Source organism: Anopheles moucheti, chromosome 3 (assembly GCF_943734755.1).
Source record: "Anopheles moucheti chromosome 3, idAnoMoucSN_F20_07, whole genome shotgun sequence".
In the NCBI taxonomy this organism is placed as follows: Eukaryota; Metazoa; Arthropoda; class Insecta; order Diptera; family Culicidae; genus Anopheles; species Anopheles moucheti.
The window spans coordinates 69,260,460-69,278,886 of record NC_069141.1 but is presented as its reverse complement, the minus strand read 5'-3'; the positions used below and the strand labels follow the sequence as shown (position 1 = coordinate 69,278,886).

General features: G+C 42.6%; 1 protein-coding gene across 3 annotated transcripts in view; it reads left to right on the top strand.

Annotated features, from left to right (window-relative positions):
• The window catches only part of LOC128301082 (rap guanine nucleotide exchange factor 4), a 104,472-nt gene that overhangs the window by 48,762 nt on the left and 37,283 nt on the right, over nucleotides 1–18,427 (top strand). For 2 of the 3 annotated variants that reach the window (XM_053037397.1, XM_053037398.1), the window contains exons 4-5: nucleotides 10,595–10,741; nucleotides 16,325–16,376. In XM_053037397.1, the coding sequence (XP_052893357.1) occupies nucleotides 10,595–10,741; nucleotides 16,325–16,376 (199 nt within the window). Of the gene's footprint in view, nucleotides 1–10,594; nucleotides 10,742–16,324; nucleotides 16,377–18,427 lie in introns of those variants that run through there. The other variant, XM_053037399.1, reaches the window with a different exon arrangement.

Sequence of the window (18,427 nt, the reverse complement as noted above, 5' to 3'; positions counted from 1 at the left end):
GAAGTAATTGTTTCTTAACCATATGGAATATTTTCAAGGGAGTTTAACTAGATAAATTCTGTAGAGAAAACGCTCAACCTTTTCTCGGGCCTACTAGTTAAACGGTAAAAAATTCAAACCTATTCTACTAGCTGTCATTTTTTTTAGCTCACGGATAATCCGACCGCCGGTTAATCAGGTCCCGGATGATCGACGTTTTACTGTAATTTATTTTTCTTGTTGTATTTTATTATTACAAAACAATTTGTATTTATAAATTTGATCTCATTTTATCTTATAAAAATGGATTTTTCATTTTTTTCCGTCCTTGGTGTTACTTGGAATATGTCAAATTTCCATTTGGCATTTCCGAGCAGCACGGATAATCAAACACCCAGTTAAATCGCACCCGGATAATCGGTGCTTAACTATAATTCAAAAACTATTTAAATATCTGTAATAACTGGTTTGAACATGAAACAAACAAACAAAAAACGAGCAAAAAATGTTACCAAAAAATATATTTTCATGATAGTTATCTTTGAATCGCACATCACAAAATATGGATAAATTTCACATTAAAATTCCACGGCGAGGAGTTTCTATGCACCAGACACACCAGTCAAACTCCACATCCTGGGAGCTTTGGTTGTATGTAACTTTTAAGCCACTAATAACTCACGAAATGGGTAAAAACTTTCCGCATTCGCTCGCACATGGATGCTCCAGCGGGTCCTCACCGCATCCTTTCCTTCCAACCAGCCGATGCTGGGAGGATGCTGTAAAACTGTCAAGCTCGAACCCATTACGTACAGTACGCACAACAGGTTGACCCAGGTTACACTTGTGCACAATTTTCATTATCATTCCGGTCGGTACAGCGTGGCCGGCTTTATTCGCTATGGGAGTAGCCGTCGCCCCCGGACAAGACCCAGGAACATAATCACCATCCACCATCGTCTGCAGATGGGTTTTCGCCGTTTATTCGGGAGCGAGAACTAACTTTTCTAGCTAGAGATGTGCTTTTCCAGGATTTCAATTTTCCTTCAATGTTTCCTGCATGCCATGGCGTCTCTTTGGCAAATGGACAAAGGAGCAGACAAAGGTACAACGTAACGAAAAAAAAAACAGAAATCATCCCCATAAAGGTAATGGATGGGTGAACATTACAAGCACCATCAATTTTGTCTTTCGTTTGGTATAGTGAAACCTTGAAATAAACCAACATAAATTCTCAAGCAAACACAGCGGGACGTTCAAGGATATTGTTTGATGTGGAACCCCCCAGTAAAGCAAGTAAAGTTCCCAGTGGAGTGAATTTTGATTGAGCTTATTAGAAACTAGCACTGAAAGGAAAAATTATCTTCACACCAGCAGAACATAATTTGAACCTGTACGCTTCACTAGTTCTGCTGCGCTGTGCTGCTTTTAACCGTAGAACGAGAAAAGGTTCCGGAATGCAAATGCCGTTAATCAACCAACACCGGGCTGGCACGGTATGGCGTCTCGTTTGGTGGCGTGGAATGGTATTTTCTCAGCGCGTTGGAAAAGATCATCCCGAGCGCTAGCAATTCTAGCTCCCGTGTGTGCTTACAAGGTAGCGTTACACGCTTGTGCGCTTGATTGATTCTGATTGAAGTTGCCGTCTAAGTGCATCCACTCCAGGAGCTTCTGTGGCTTCGCACGTGTGCACGTTGCACTGCCTTGGATGCAGTTTTATGCTGGTAGGAAGTATCAACTTTCCAGCTCACCTCGGTCAGGTGGCGGTTACTACAGCTGATTGAATCTTTTTTACCCAACATGCGAGAACCCCTTAATCCTGGTTGCTCTGCGTACTGTTATCCGTCGTCTTACACTCCCACCCAGGGTGAATAGCTGGACAAAACTGTTCCAAAACACTGAACCCACGGAATAATCACAACGACCAGGGCAGGGCAGTAATCTAGGCGTCCCGGTGAAAGCATCCCTCAAAGTCTTCCCAATGACCAACCCACGGGCGGCTTCCGATGTACGGTGAAGCCCATCAATATAATGCCAGTTCGTGACGCGCCTCTTGACGGCACGACGGTGACATAATGCCATTTTATGTAGATCTGCAGGTTTTATGGTTCCATTCGGCACTAAGTGACACCCTGCTAGCGCGGACACACTACATCACCCGCGCCCCATTTTCTGGTGGTAAGCAGCGGCTATTGGTGCTACCGTGGCCAGAAGTTGTACAGCTTAAGCCGAACATCGTCTGAATGGATGGATGGCATCGTATTTTGCGATAAAATCTTGATGCCTTGCTGCGTCTAGCGCTGCTGTGCGACGGCCGCACCGTCCGTGTGTCCTAGCCGGACTGACCTCGGGAGAATTCTTGTTGCCACGCTTGTTGCTTCACACTGGATGGAACATCCAGCGCCCGTTTCTCGTTTTCATAACCGAACGAAACGAGTGTGAATTAATCAGCAGGTTTCCACCAGCACACTTTCCACTGCGTGTGCGTTTCCAAGTTCCCGGCAGCGGGGGCGTGATAGAATTAATCCATTTCATCTTCGTCGTGGGTCGTGTACCGGGCGATCCATTCGAGTTTGTTTTGCAATGCGGTAATACTATCGGCATGGTAGGTGTTTGATCTTCACTTCCCTTACGGCAACGGGTAAGCTTCCTCCGGGGAATCTCTCCAGGGTAAGATCCAGTTCCAGTGCGGTACTTGCTTTTCCATGGTGTTGCTTGCTCCGTAAGGACGAGATTAAAATGACATAAAATTGCGCATGCCATCACTAGTGCTGTTTCGCTTGCGTGTGGGTTGAGCGTGTTCGATTGGGAATATCTGGGCGATAAGCACATTTTAGACGACCGTTTCCATTGATCGGTGTAAAGAGATTTATGTTTCAATGGGAAGGTGTTAGAAGGAGCTTTTTACAGTATACGAGTAATATATAAAATTCCGGAACTCATCCTCAGGTGCCAGTGTCTGTCAGGATAACACCATTTTATGATATAAATTTAGAATAAACGAACTTTTAAAAGCCATCAAATAGACAACTTTCTAATGTAGGGTAATGCAAGCGTTTTGCTATGATGATTGCATACCTTTAGGCGTTTTCGCATTTAGGCAGAAAATGAACTCAGCCAGCACGAATAACCCCTTTTGAAAACGGATTTCTATTAGTTTAATTGGTTTGTTCACTACCGACTTCTTCGTTTTATTGTAATAGTTAGAAAGAATCACATAATTAAAGTTTTCAAAGGAATTTAAGTTCATTTTCCAGGAAGGGTCTCTATAAATGTTATGACTATGAATAAGTTCGGGGGAATTAGGACTATAAATAAGTTCGTGTGGTTTTCGTACAAGCATCTCACTTATTCATTTTAACTTTGGTGGAATCTGGCAATACTGCCACTTTGAAGCGTCATCTTCACAGCTTTTTTTTCTTTTCCCCTAGCTGTCATTTTGCTGAACTGTCAACTAAGTAGTTTCCATTGAGCTTCTAAAATGGCAACATATGTATTCCCCGAATGAAATGTTTTTCTCGAGGAGTTCTGCTTCTGATGAACAAATCGGCTACCGAAAGTCACCGTATATTGGTGGAAGTTTATGGTAACCAAGCTCTATCAGACTTTTCAACAGAGGCTTGCACGGTGCAAAAGTGAGAATTTTTCTTTAGAGGAGTTGATATTCACGATGCATTTAATATAATTGATGCATTTGAGCCAAGCATTAAAAGAAAAAGGACGCCTGCAATACGCCGAAGGACACGACAAAATCATTGTACTGCGTGATAATGCTTGACCACAGGGAATAGCACTGGTTAAAAAAAATATTTAGAAACGTTTCAATAGAATGTCCTACTCCACCCACTGTACAGTCCCCAGACATTGCACCTTCTGATTATCATCTCTTCCGATCGATGGAACAATTCTTCAATTTGGGAGAAGTGGAAAAATAGATCGACGAATGGATAGCGTCCAAAGAACCCTCTTTTTTCTGGATGGCATCCTGGCAATTTTCCAAAAGGATGGGAAAAAGTAACCATCAACGATGCAAAAACACTTTTCAAACTGCATGGGTTACCAATTTTTTATAATAAAGCTTTAAATTTTCCATAAAATCTACACGAACTTATTTATATGTCTGATATTAAAAGGAAATATTTGTATAGGACATAACTTCAAATGGTGCCCAGGAAAATTTCTTGATCTGCCCTTCGTAACGGATGGTTATCTGTGAGTTGATAAATTTTCGAAAAGTTAAAAAGGCGATGATCCAGCGATCAGCTAAAATGCTCTTAATGAGACGTATTTTTTGCAGAAACTTTGTAGCTTTCAATCATGCTTTATCAGCCCACCGCTCACCAGCGCCTGTCGCCTTTACCAATGCGTATTCTATCAACAAGTGGCAAGAAATAACTTCCCACCTCCTCCGTAAAATCTTGTACCACTTCACCTTGGCCTTGTTCACTGACCGTATCTTTCGAAATAAAGTGCCCATGAACAGTTTCAAGAAATGGTTTCTCTACGGTACGGATGTGTTGCCCGAATGCAGGCTGAACCATTGGCCAATTTCGTTTTATCGGTTGCAAAAGGGAGCGTGCACAGAAAGAACCAGCCGTACCGTGGTTGGTTGTTTCGGTGGAAGAAAAATTGCAGCGAAACGTAAAAAAAAGAAAACAATATTTAAACTTTTGACAACTTTCCCTCCCCGGACGGGGGGGCAATGGGCGGATGGCGAAGCGAACGGACGTTGCGTCGTTGGCTTTCAGCAAGATTAACGAGCGGGGCCGGTGTGTTGAATGATAAGAAAATAAAGGCGATACATAGAACAAGATAAGGATGCTGACGGGACGCAACAGTAGCGAGTACAATAATATAAAACACTCGCAAACACACACACACACACATACCGAACAGGACTCGGTACCGAAGAACGGTAAAGCCCCGAAGCAGAAAAACTCGACTTTCCAGCAAATTTGTGTGCTTCCTACGGCACCTTGCCGATCCACATGAAAAGCAGGCCGGGAAAGCTCACTGCTTCCGGAAACGATGGAGTGGAAAATTATCTTGACGGTGGCTGTGCGTTGCGTCTGCGTTTTGAAGCGCGATGTATACATAAATGAGAGCCGCTGCGTCCTGCTGGGTGTGCTGTGTTTCATCGTTCGGCCGTGAGCATCTTACAAAAGAAAAACCGGGAACATATTTGCAGGCGCCCCAAAGAACCCCCCCTGGTTACCAAAATCGTTATCGAAACCGATCTCGGAAACTTGGCCCGGGCCCGGGAAGTTTTTGAACCGTTCGACAATCGTATGGCCGAGGGTTTCGCGGGAATTGTTTTTGGCGCTGTGTTTCTTTCCATTTCGTTGCTGCTGTCAGGTGTGTTTTTTTTTTTCGTTCTCTCTCCCCGAACCGTCCCACCGGCAAGCACCGGAAACTTTTGCATTAACGATAATTTCACCTTTCACGATAACTGCCCCGAAGAGTGAACAAGGTTGATGGACAGGATGGTGTATCCGTGTACGTAATGCTCCTGCCAGGCTCCTGGGAGCAGTTGTGAGAAAACTGCCCCGCACAGAACTACGACGGGGAGCGAATCAAAATTGTCAAGTTCAATGGCTTCAGGGAAGGTTCGGAACAGAAGTTCGGTTACTTTTCACCGTTCAGTGTATGGAATGAGTTGCTTTCTTTTCATGACTACGTACAACTTGTCCAACCTGTCAAATACATCGCATCAAGCCAGTTCAATCGAGTTTATCGGTCGATTATATCATTTACCGGACTGATCGTTTAGTATCGGACCATTTTCTCGTCGATATTGAACTAATCTATTTATTTGCTTCTCCTTGATAGAGGAATAGCAAATAGTTCTTTTTTTACGGAAAACTACCAATAGTACTATTGTAATGAAGTTTAATTGTTAATTCAGGGATATAGTTTCTAGTTGGAGTTTAATTATTTATTTGTTTTAGTAGTGACTTCTACAAACTTCAATGCTTGGTGAATTTGGCTGTCAATTTTGAAATATTGCCTACTTTTAGGCGTTTACCCTCAAGATACTTACACGTTGTCTTATTATAAGAATGACATGATATGTTTAAGTAATTCACTACAATTAGTTTTTTTTTACTTGTAATACCTCACAAAATTCAGTCCCAGCTGACAAATTCCATCAGAAGAACGCAAGAGTAGAGCCTTTCTTTGCCACTTTCTTCTCCGTGAGTGTACAGAATGATGTGAAAACATCACAAGTGATGTAGTGTTGCTTTCCCGCTGACATTCAAACCTATTGTAGAAATGCCTTCTTTTTCCTAGAATAAAAAATAAGCTCAAGAACACCTTCGAAACCGACATGCTATCGCGAAAATATCCGCCAAGCGAAAACCGGGCGAACAATGGTCGACAGTCGCGCCGCCGGTAGCACGACTGGGCGGGAAACAGGAATGTCCTTATTGTAAGCATTCCTGCACGATACGATATGTGCACACGTTTTGTCAGATAAGATGATATTTTTGATCGCCTTCAACGTATCGTTTCCTTCCGTACAGGCTACCGCATATTTTCTTCGGCTTTTCTTTTCCCGGTGTTTTCCCTGCTTAGCTCGAATGTGGTTATACTACAATGTCGGAAGGCGATGAGGGAAACGATGAGGAAAAAAAAAGCCACGGAAAGTACGTGACAATGGTGCGATATTTTTACGAGTGTTCGCATGTGTTGTGCACTGAATACGGCTGTCAGTGGTGTTGCACGCGGACCGTGGGAGATGAAGTCTCCCGGCATCGATTTTCTGTCCCGCCATCTGATATGGTGAAGGTCTTTTGTGTTGCGACACACCGGGCCCAGCTGGGACCTGGCCGACTGCCTGCCCTGGTGAAGTTTATCCAGCCGCCTGCTGCTGTGGCAGCATGGGCAGCAGAACGGGAACACTTGAGAGCAGTGCCACAATGGCGGTAAGGCAGCGTAAAGTATTTCTTTTGCGCGCGAGCTTAAGATGCTGGTGTTGTTGTAGTTTGTCCGGGGCAAAGTTGACACAATTTGGGGGGGGTGCGCGAGTTATTGGCTCTTTTATTGGCACAACATGATGCACCGTTTTTTTCGCTTTTAAGTGGCTAACATAACCAAATCCACTGAGAGGGGCACGTTGAAGGAATTACCCAGCTGTACGATTATGCATGGAAACGTATTTAAAGTTTAGTATTAGAAAAAATGCATTTGGGACAACCCAATTAACAGCGTCGAGCAAAATTATATTTTTTACTGAAATAACATTGTTGGAGTCATAGAAAACTCAATTTAAAATTATTTTAACTAAAAATGTTATACTTATAAGGTGGACCTGTTTTAATTACTATTATTACTAGCTGCTTGGTATTCTACTAGGAGTCTCCTAGTCTTACCCTTATTGTTAACGGACTTTTTAAAATAAATTGCATACCTTTAGGCGTGCGAACACAAAACACAAGCCAACAGTGAACCTCCGTGGACAATGAGGCTCATATTTACGCTTGCAGTTATACGAACGCTTTCAGATAAATGCGAATAAATCTTTACAAGTGAACGTTAAAACGATATCAAACCTGTCAAGGAAGCTAAAACAAAACCAACAATTCATTAATAACGGATTTCAAACGGTCGTGATACAGGCGTGTTGACAGCATCTTAAAATATCTACCTACAAGAGGCGTTCTGTGAGTGAAGACAATACAAAAACAATATCAGTTCTTGTCCTGGCTCGCAACATTACGAAGCCGGTACGGCTTAAGGATGTGGCTCAAGCGCCACCGACGGTACAGCGTCACATCGAACCGGCGTCGCCGTAATAAGGTAAATTCCTCTTCACTAGCAGGCTCCAAGCAAAGAAGGGAAGCGTAAAAGCTTCGAGCGACAACTCATCCGCGCTATATCAGGCGCTGTTTTTTTTACTTTGTTAGCTTCCCCCTTATCTACTCCATTGTAACTTCCCGAAATTCAGCCGGTGGGTACGCTTCAAGGGCAAAATGTGATTGATTTTGGTGCCGTCACTCATCCTCGCGCCGTTTTTACCAACCAACGTACGTAAAACTTCACCCTTGGGCCACGGCTAGAAGGGCCACGGCGGATGGAAGTTGCCAGTGAATGTTGCGAAATGCCTGCCGCCGGGAGGGAAAATGGAAATTGTTTTACAGATGAGTGAAACAAATTGTGCCGGAAAACCGCACCGAAGAAGCGGTGGAAGACGAGGAAATGGAAACCGGGAGCGTGTTCGACGAAGTTGATTCGAGGTTTGAAGAGTCTGTCAAAGCGCAAAAACGGAATGCCCAGCGTGACGAAGAAACGGTCACAAACTGGGGTGGTTGGGGGTTGAATTTTATCCGGGGATTTGGCAGTGAATCGGTTCAACCAGGGCGAACCGGAGCTAAAGCCGAATGCGAAACGATAGATTTGTTCAAGTTCTGTCGAATTGATTTGCGGCCATTCGTCCTTCGTGCCGCCCAATGCCGTATAAAGAACCACCACCGCCGGTAGATCCGGTCGGGTGGTACAAAAGTGCATTCTGCCTGTGGAAATTTTCCAATCCGATTTCGAAACTGGGTTTTGTTTTATTCTCACTCTCTCTCCACCTTAGGGGAGTGCGGGGTAGATTTTGCATTTTCTTTGCCATTTTTGTGCAGGATCAAACGGACAGACGTTTACACGGGAACTCGGGAAAGACGAAAAAAAAACAACTGCTGCAACTGTAAACCGAATCCAATTGATCGTCGGTCGATTTGGTTGTGTTGCACAATTACTTTGTGAATTTCACTCCCTTTCGAACTGTTTTTCTTTTTTTTTTTTGGGTGGAAATGGTTTTCCGATTTTGTTGTTTTTAGATTGAGGCGTTTGGTGGGAATTGGTGATGGCGACCGGCAGGACGAGTTAGATAAATTGTGTTTCCTCCGTACAAAAGCACATCACAAACAATTGTGGCGAGATGTAAAGCTGCTGATCTGCTGCGGGAGCAAACCGGGACATGAATGGGCAAAATTGGTTTGAAAAGGGATTAATTTCGTTGCGTTGTTTATTTTCTACGATTGATTTAACCTAAACGGGGTATAATTAAGGCATCGGTGAGCTGAAATTGCCTATTGTTAAAATAAACCCTGGTGGGATCTATTCTAGGTTGTTTATTGTGAGCTAGCGTTTAACTGACATTCCACCAGAGATGTTTATAGTTATTTTTATAGGGTTTCAAAGTACTGGAAAATAGACAATTATCTCCTTTAGTAATGTTCCACGATGCTTCAAACAACCTGTAAGAATTTTCTCTAGCTTCTTCCTTTAGCCAGTTGCTCGAGTAGCTCCCTAAGTCCTTCCGCAACTTAGTACGATAAGGAAGAACAAAAGATGTTTTGGTTCTTCCATTTTGCTTCTCCGTTTAAGGCCACAAAAAAGTGCACCCACACTTTATTACCTGCTGCGGAAATGCATCCCACACTTCATTATTGCCATCGCCTCTGCTCTAAAAGTATGCGCAACGCGCCGCCAAGTGTAAATGAGAAAGGAGAAAGAAACTTTCGCCTTAATAGGACTTCCGCCGAAAAGGGTATCAAGGGCCGCACTAGCTCACGCTCCACAACGATGCACTTAAATGTGCAGCTAACTTTCGCATAAAATGAATGCAAAACATTTACAGTGCTTTGGGTCTTCCCGCACAACCCGTACAACCGGGGCCGGGTCGGTAGGAGACCCAGGGAGTGCACCATTAAAAGGGAAAAATAAACTAGGGTTGAATGTCACCGACCGGTTTTCCAAACGAGTAAATGAGCGACCCGCTATTATAGCTGTGTGTCAGTGTGTTTGGTGTGGTTCTGAAACAGGCACCCGAGCTTTTTGCTGCCGGGTTGAACCATAATTTTGCCTTACACTGGCTGTTTTAACGGCAAGACAAAGTTAAAATGAATGAGTACAGAAACACTGGGAAAAGCGTCACATGCAGCCACGACGTCCATAATCCTTTCCACGACGTGACGGTGCAACAACGGCAATTTCAGACACTTTTCATTCCCCAGGCGAAATGCACACGTTTAAAGCAATAATGCTTAATGAATGCATAAAACACGATCATTTTGGTACTGCAAATTGCATAACTTTGCTCGTTTGATTTTGTTTTCTGAAACGCGCCTAAAAGTATGCTATCGGTACTACAAAACGCCTTTATTAAATATCGATTTTCTGTTGCCCTGGTTCAGTTTGAAGTTTTTTTTAACAAGGATGAGCCCTTTAACTGCATACATGCAACCAGAAACATTGTGTTGATATAATGTTTTCGATAGTTTCACTACCAGAAGACAATGGCAGTGCCAACCAACCCCCTCCCATCCTGTTCGCTTAGTGAAGCAGATGATACTTTAATCACTAGCACTAAACGACCTCGTTGCACCTTCTCGAGCGTTCTGTTCTGTGCCCATGTAGACACACTCATAAATCTGTACACGGCAGGGATTCCAGAAATAATTGGTTTCAACGCTATGTGTTGCTGTATGAAGCCCTCGTCCATGGGGGCTAATCGTCCCTCCGCCCCATTAGTCGAACGATTCCGTCCACCCCGAAATACTTTACGCCGACATCGATAGCTAATTCATTTCTCGTTCGCTCCTATTTTCTCCCGTTTCATTTGCAGCTGTCAGTAACACTATGTAATTTGGGCGTTGGGGCCACCTTCGGCGAGTCCATCCTGCACGATCTGCCCCGGGACAGTACGGTAGTGACGAAAACAACCTGCGAGCTGCTGCGTGTGGAGCAGCAAGATTTCAGACTGATTTTTGAGGTAAGTAAGCGGGGCGTTGCTAGGGACGGGGGCTGACCGATTGTGTATTATCAGCTTCCGTTTGTTGCTTCTGGGCGCCATCATTAGTGCCTTTGGGAGGAAACACACAAACGGGGGAGGGGCCGTCCGGTGGGGATGCTGGGGATCATGGTCCAGCAATGGAATTAGTTGGTCATTTCGAATGATGGGAAACATCATCCCCAAAACAAAGCACCCCCGGTTTACTGGGAACGGGGGGGATTTGTTTGTTGGGATTCTTGTTCTGTTCTGTTTTTTTGTTGTTCATTCTGAAGCTATTAATAACAGACCGTTGGTGTCAGATTTCGTGTTGTAGTAATTATGTTTTACTTTCACCTGAGTGAAATCTTCATTAAAGAGCTACTGCCGTCCCACGGGGGATTTTATCTTTTGGGAAAGCAATTACCTAATGCCAAACACTGGCTGCGCTTGCCAGGAGCCCATCAAACCCATTGGCTGCACAGCAGACTCGAAAATAGTCTTGCGATGTTAAAATTTAATTTCGATATTAAAATTAAACCATTGCCAACGAAAATACCATCTGGAAACCTTATTCATCATGCAGCGATATAAATGAAACTGCTAAAAATAACCCTTCAGCATCATCGTGAGCGTTCTGCGGAACGTTTTGATGCTGGCATACACTACGTCATTGCGTCGCCATCTTGTTGCCGTTACCATAGTATAGAGTCAGCGTAAATAAATGCCAATTAATAGCTGCATTGAAGCTGAACTTACGTACGATTTCATCGTTAGGTCGCTATTAATAGTTACAACATAGTTACGGTTGTTTCTTTTTACCGAAATGTTATCAATGAATGTGCGCAATGTTCGTTTGTCTCGAGACATTTTCCTCAAGATCACAAATATAAATTATTATTCTTGGAAAGTTCACCCTGAATAGTAGGTTTGTTTACGTTTGTGTGAGTTTAATTGTTATTATTATTCTCGCCGTCATAATTAATTGCTTCAGTTAATGATTTCTTTGTCATTCAATATGCAATTCACAATAAATCTTTTCAATTACAGTTTTTAAATCATAAACAAACGTTCATAAAACACAAAACACCGATGACTCCTGTTTCAAGACGTAATTTAAATACCCTCCTTCCTGGAATCGGAATTCCGCAGGCAATGAAAAATAATCTTTGAACAAACATCCCGCCGAATGAAAACAACACAATCAGAGACAATAATGCTCAAGACGTAATTGATTCGAAATTTCAATGGAAAAATTATATTTATTATTTTGTTTGGTGCCTGCTGTTGTGTTTATTCCTTCTAGTGCGGCTTCCTTCATTCAATCATCCCAGAAACTTATCCTTTCAAACAATGGAGACGCCTGGTGTTTGGTGCAAATTTGGTTTGGAATGAAAAATCTTCACCATTTTCCGACCACCAAACTTGGGGTTAAACTTGAAGCTATGTCATCGTTACATTTCATCTCCAGTCCCATCCGCTCCGTACCGGTTCGCTGGCACAGCACAATGGTACGACACACGTTGTTTGTGGTTTCGTCTGCGGATGAACCAAATGCACGTGGAAAAGGCGCAAATTGACGTCACCGGCAAAGAAAACCCACCAAAATGGTGCAGGCCTTGTTGACCTCTCGGTTTGGCGGCAGGCAGTTTTGTGGTTAGGTTCTGCCGTGGGTAGTCGTTGACCAAACGAAGGAGCAGCAACCATGGTGAGGCCGGGGATGACAGGAACAGTCCAAGCGGTCAGTATCGGGTTAGCACAGTGGGCTTTCGTTGGCAGCCCTATTTCTGAGGGCATATTCTGCTCGGAAATGTTGGTTACGAGAAGCAGATAGCTATTTATAGCATCACACTACCGATGGGGTACCGCTGGAAACAGTGACGTTTAGAGATTAGCACAGCAGGCTATTAGCGCACGGTGGATGAGCGATCGTTTTTGAGACCCTGGATTAACGGAAGGCGCGATGTGTAGAGACGTAAATGTTGTCTTTGATTTGAGGCGAAAAAAGGAAAATTTGATTGTATATAGGACATAATTTCTTTAAAAATACAATACAATACAAACAATTTCAATTGGGAAAGATAGCGATGGATGTCTGTAGCAATTGTTTTCCAAACTTACCACAATACATTCCAAAACCTAGGAAAACTGTTCAGTATATTGCTGCCCCAACTAGTGATTCATTTAACCTACTATTACGACAAATTTTAAATAATCATGCATTATATAATTTTTACATATTCGTTGCCAATATTAACCATTATTGTCAAAGTTTTGACACAACCTGCCCATCTGGAGAATCGGAGTTTGGAATAAATGACGGGAGAGGGCGCAACCAGCGATGCAATAAAAAGGACTGCATTTTGAGGATCGCGTCCTATTCCTGTTGCAACGAAGTAAAGAACGGTATTAAATTTTGAACGTCTCAAAGTATAACGAGGCTGTTAGAAATATACCTTTATAATCCGAATTTGCAACAATTATAGTAAAATCCATTTACTATTTTTATTTTACAAACAGTTTCAATTGTAAATTTATAACTAAGAATTCTTCGCAACTTTCAATGATATAGTTTTTTTTATAGATCTGAAAATATTTCTAAACACAGCAATAAATTTAATCAAACAAACGGATGCAGTAAGGAAATAATTGTTATGTCAAGATCGAATGATCTTTTCTAAAAAATGTTAAAAATAAGACGAATATTAAACGATGTAATATACGAACCAGCTACAACCATTAACGATCATGAAATGTCTTATAAACGTAATTTATTAAAATTTCTTAAACATTGTTCGATTGCGTCGTTCAGTCAATCATTACGCAGTTTAAGATAAAATTCATTCCTTACAGCTTTCACCCATGAGAATGGAGTACAACATTGGGGCAGATCATACCATAAGTTACAAAGCTTAAGCTTTCAGTCTGTAACTGTCAAATAATCCATGTACCGGGCTGTATCATTCTGTACAGATGCGTAAATGGACATAGCATTTTGACACAAGAAATGACATAAGGGATATTTTTTTCAGAACTAAAATTTGAGAATAGCCGATTAAAAATTATATTCATTTATAAAAATACATAAATATGGTTATTAAAACATAACTTTCTTGGTTTTTTCATTAAAAATGTCTGTTTACATTTTTAGCATTCTGTAAATATGGCCTAACCTGGTGCAGACCAGCTAGCACAATGCTTTATTTTAACATTTGTTGAGCAGTTGACCATACCTTTCATTAGGAAAATCAAATCCTTTTTTCCTAGGCTTAACTAAGATTGTCATTTGTATGGGGAACAAAAAGCACATAAGCCTGGAAACGTCAAAACTGTGGTTCGATCGTTCCACAGAAGCACCCAGTAGGTTCGGAACGAATTTCCCATCACTAACTCCAGCAGCTTGCTCTAGCCTCGCCACTCTAAATAGGTCCTTTGAATTCAAACCGTAAAGAAAGGCACTTCTTCGTGCAAGATTTGCCTCATTTTAATCTTACCCATTCACCCAAGTGTCATTCTTGCGCATTCGCATACTGAAAAGCTCCCATTCAGCCAGCGGTGCAAGCAAATGGTAAAAAGCACACCCTCCACCTGGCTGACTGTCGATTGTTTTCAAAGTAACATCCTCGAATGGATCTTGATTTCATGTTTGCACAGACTTCAACAAATACACACACACACACACGCATAGAGCGAGATACGTCCCAAACGCATTCAGCACGGCTGCTCCGGTTCTCATTACTGCTCCGGCAAAACAGTTGATGATGGATTATTCTTCCCGCGGGCGCTTTAGCATGCACCCGGTTTCGGGTTCGGTTTGTTTTGCATTTATCTCCATTCCGTGCGCTATCTTCCTGCCGGCGCAACACCAAGACGCCTTGCCGGCATTCCGACGGTGGGGAAGTAATCCGGCGGGGTAAACTGTATGTAACCGTTGCTCTCCAGTGTGGCGACGTTTCCCACTTAGATTGGATGCAAACATGTCTCACAAATGGCAAATGTGTTTGTGCATCTACTTTTCCGCTAGCGGAGTGCTGTAGCTACTGCTTTACTTAGAACCATTGAAAGGTAAATGCTTTGAGCAGTGGAAATATGATATAAAGCACAGCGTACTATGATTTACATGCTGCGCTGGTAGCAGTTCATCAGTTTCTTTGTCCTTTTCTTTTCTATAAAATCACTTATCTTGTCATGGAAAGCCGCATGCAAAAAAAAAAAAAATGGAACACAAAACGTTCATGCTGTATGATGTTTCCACCAGATTGATTCCATACTTTCTTCTGTGTGATCAACCGGACCCGCACATACATAGGCGGTAGATGTTTTCCATTTCCGATTTTCCTCTCCAGCTGCTTCATATCGTGTCAAGTGTTCTATTTTTGCGGAATATTTGCACAGTGCCGTGGTGGATCGAATGGCACTTTTACTGATTTATTCATGGCCATGCACGATCCTGGATGCTGGCGTTGTTGGGTGCCTATCTCGCTGCTGCTGCTGCTGATGTTGATGAGGAGTGTCTCCCCGCCCCCTTCCTATTTGTCGCTTATCTATATCGCTTTCCCAACCGACTGACATTGCCGGTTCCTGACATGGGTGATCGAATTAGAAGTAGATTTATGAGCGTACAGAATGAGTTTACTTGAACGGTGTAATTGCAGTTCAGCGTATGTTGCTCTCCAACCCCGTCTGGGGCAGTTCCGTTCCGGGACAGCTTATCGTTTGCTAATTGGATGTCTTTCAGCCCCGACCGAGTTGTTTACACATGTTTGTCCGTACAACATCATCATGTACATGTCGATCTGCTTACTGCTGAACCTCAACCCGCTCTAACATGGAAAAGGGTTAGCAGGGTTCGGAACATGTGACATGTGGAACCGTGTATCAATTTTTCACAATTTCTTCCAATCAATCTCGTCCCCAAAAGGGCTACAGCTGTACCGGTTGGACTTTCGATTCCGCACAGAAGTGGTGATTGAATTATGTGACATATCGGCTCATTGTAACCGGTGGGACGAGATGCAGCTCGAGAGCGAGTTTATTTCGGTATGGAACCCATTTCGATCCCCGTTCGACCGGGAAAGGGATTTTCCTGGGTTTGCTTTTTTACCCCAGCTCATCAATTTATCACTTCATTCGGAACAGCGCAACAAGCAAGCAATTGAAGCGATGGATTCAATTTACACTCATGATGGGGTTTTTTTTTGTTATTAAAAATAAAGCTTACACGATAAACAGTGACAGTAACTGCAGGAAGGAAGCTGCGTGCATGTCTGGCCGTGTTTGTTCGATAACGCACTGGATTCCGTTGCTGTGTAATTAAATATATGCTCATTGGGGCTGGGTTGTTATATTTCAGTACTGTGCACAGCTGCCGTGATGAGCGGCTACCTACACGAACTACGCAGTGCCATTTGGGTCAACAAACAAATACTTTACAATTATTATGCACTTTGTACACTGTGGGCGTAATCTGTTGATGTAGATCTTGTTGCTTTATTATCGGCTCCTTTACACACGACATGGGATTAATTTATCAAACAACCGTATTGATTTACTACTACTCCTGCTCTTTTCTTTGTTTCGTTACAGAAAAATAAAGAATTAATGAACGACATAATCACAAACTGTAGGCTAAAAAATGGTAAGTAACACACTTTGTTAGGTGGGCTGCATAACTTTAGGCGCTAAGGGAAGATTTTTTTCAATTTGCTAGTTTATTTGCTATGTTTTAGTGAACTTTGCAAAAAAAAACAGTACTACTTCGCGAATGTCACCACACTCTAATGGAGAATTAATTATCGACTCACACCCACAAACCGTGTTCGATCCGTGTAATTGTGTACGTTCGATTTCCGAGTGCCGCGTTTGCACTTCCGAACACTAATGACGTTTTACCAGAAGCCAATTTTGGCTGCTTGCTGCATCAGTGCGTCTGTCAGCGAGTGGAATGATTATCAACAGATTGACTGCCGCTAATACTGTGCAGCGTGTTGGATGAAGCAGGATTAGTCGTTGTTTCGGGGGGAGGGGCGAGAGAAAACTCATTTCCTAAACTATTTGAACCAATGTTTGTGGTTAGATTGAATGGGAAGTGGATGCGATTCGGCCCAGGCGGGAAATCGAATAATATTGATTTGGCGCTACAGTCGAACAGTTGAGTGAGTGATTATTTGTGTCAATTGTATGCTGAAGCAGTTCGGAACTAAACATTTTATCTTTATTAATTATTTGGTTTAATGTAGTTTAATATTTAGAGCTATTTGTTTGCTTCTCTAAAGTATTGTAATTTTAAATTCACTATCAAACGCTCATCTAGACAGTGCACTTTCACGATTGCATTTAATTACTGTTTTGCTACTACGTAACATAACCCATCACATCGCTACGCCTTAAGCAAGATCTGTTGCGTTGAGTGTTGAGAGTTTTTATTCAGAGTGCTTGAACGTAATTAATTTAATACAGCCTATTCAGTTGAGAGTTTTCAACTAACTAAAAACAAAAGCCTACTTGACGGTTGACCATGGTTTATAGAGCTACAGGTGCGGTTTGAATTATGGAACGTAACTATTTCAACACCCCAACTCGGTCCATAATTCTGCAAACTAAAATCCGAACCCGCCTAAGTCGCATGCATCCCAAAACCGTTGGTAGAGAAGATCATCTTGGGTCCGCATACTCCTTTCGTCAGACAATCACCAAGGTTGTCAGTAGTCGGCACGTACTTCATAGTAAGCAATCCATTTTTCACCAAGTTCCGGACAAAATGGAAGCTCACGTCGATGTGTTTTGTTCTCGGGCTGAAAGCTTCTCTTCCTGTCATAGCCAAGGCGCTCTGGTTATCGCAATGCAGCAAGATGGTTTTCAATTCTATGAATTGACGGATGAATCGAGACAACCACACAGCTTCCTTTGCAGCATGCGCAATGGCAATATACTCCGCTTCCGTACTGGAGACAGCAACAGACTGTTGCCGTTTACTCGACCAGGCAACTGCACCTTCGGCAAACTTGAAAATATATCCGGAGAATGATCGTCGCTCGTCCGGATCGTTTGCCCAGTCAGCATCAACAAAACCGTACACAGGTTCATCTGAGCCAAGTCGATAAGTAATATTATAAGAGGTTGTTCCTCTTAGATAGCGCAAGATCCTCTTAACTGCTATCCAGTGTGTCTCGTTGTATTTATCGTTGAAACGGCTCACGTTACTAACTGCAAAAGCTAGATCTGGCCTTGTGCCTTGTACTAGAAATAGCAATGCTCCAACAGCCTCACGATAAGGTACATTTATCGGTGCCTCTGCATCTGATCTGGCCGCGAGTTTTAGAGAGACATCGCATGGTGAAGAAACAGCTTTACAGTTTTGCATACCAAAACGCTCCAACACTTCTTCAGCATATCTGCTTTGGTTGATGCTTATATAATCCTTCCCATAAACGATCGTCATTCCTACACACGTTCTAGCTTTTCCCATATCTTTCATATGAAAAGCGCTGGCTAATTTTGACTTCAATTGGTCACGAACATCAGCATCTTTCCAAAAAATTAAGATATCATCTACATATATGGTGATGAAGAGACTATTATCGCTGTTGTAGTATACACATGGGTCTTCGGCTGATTTCTTAAGTTCAAAAGACTGAAGGGCTTTATCCAAGCAGGCATTCCAGCATCGACCGCTTTGCTTAAGTCCAT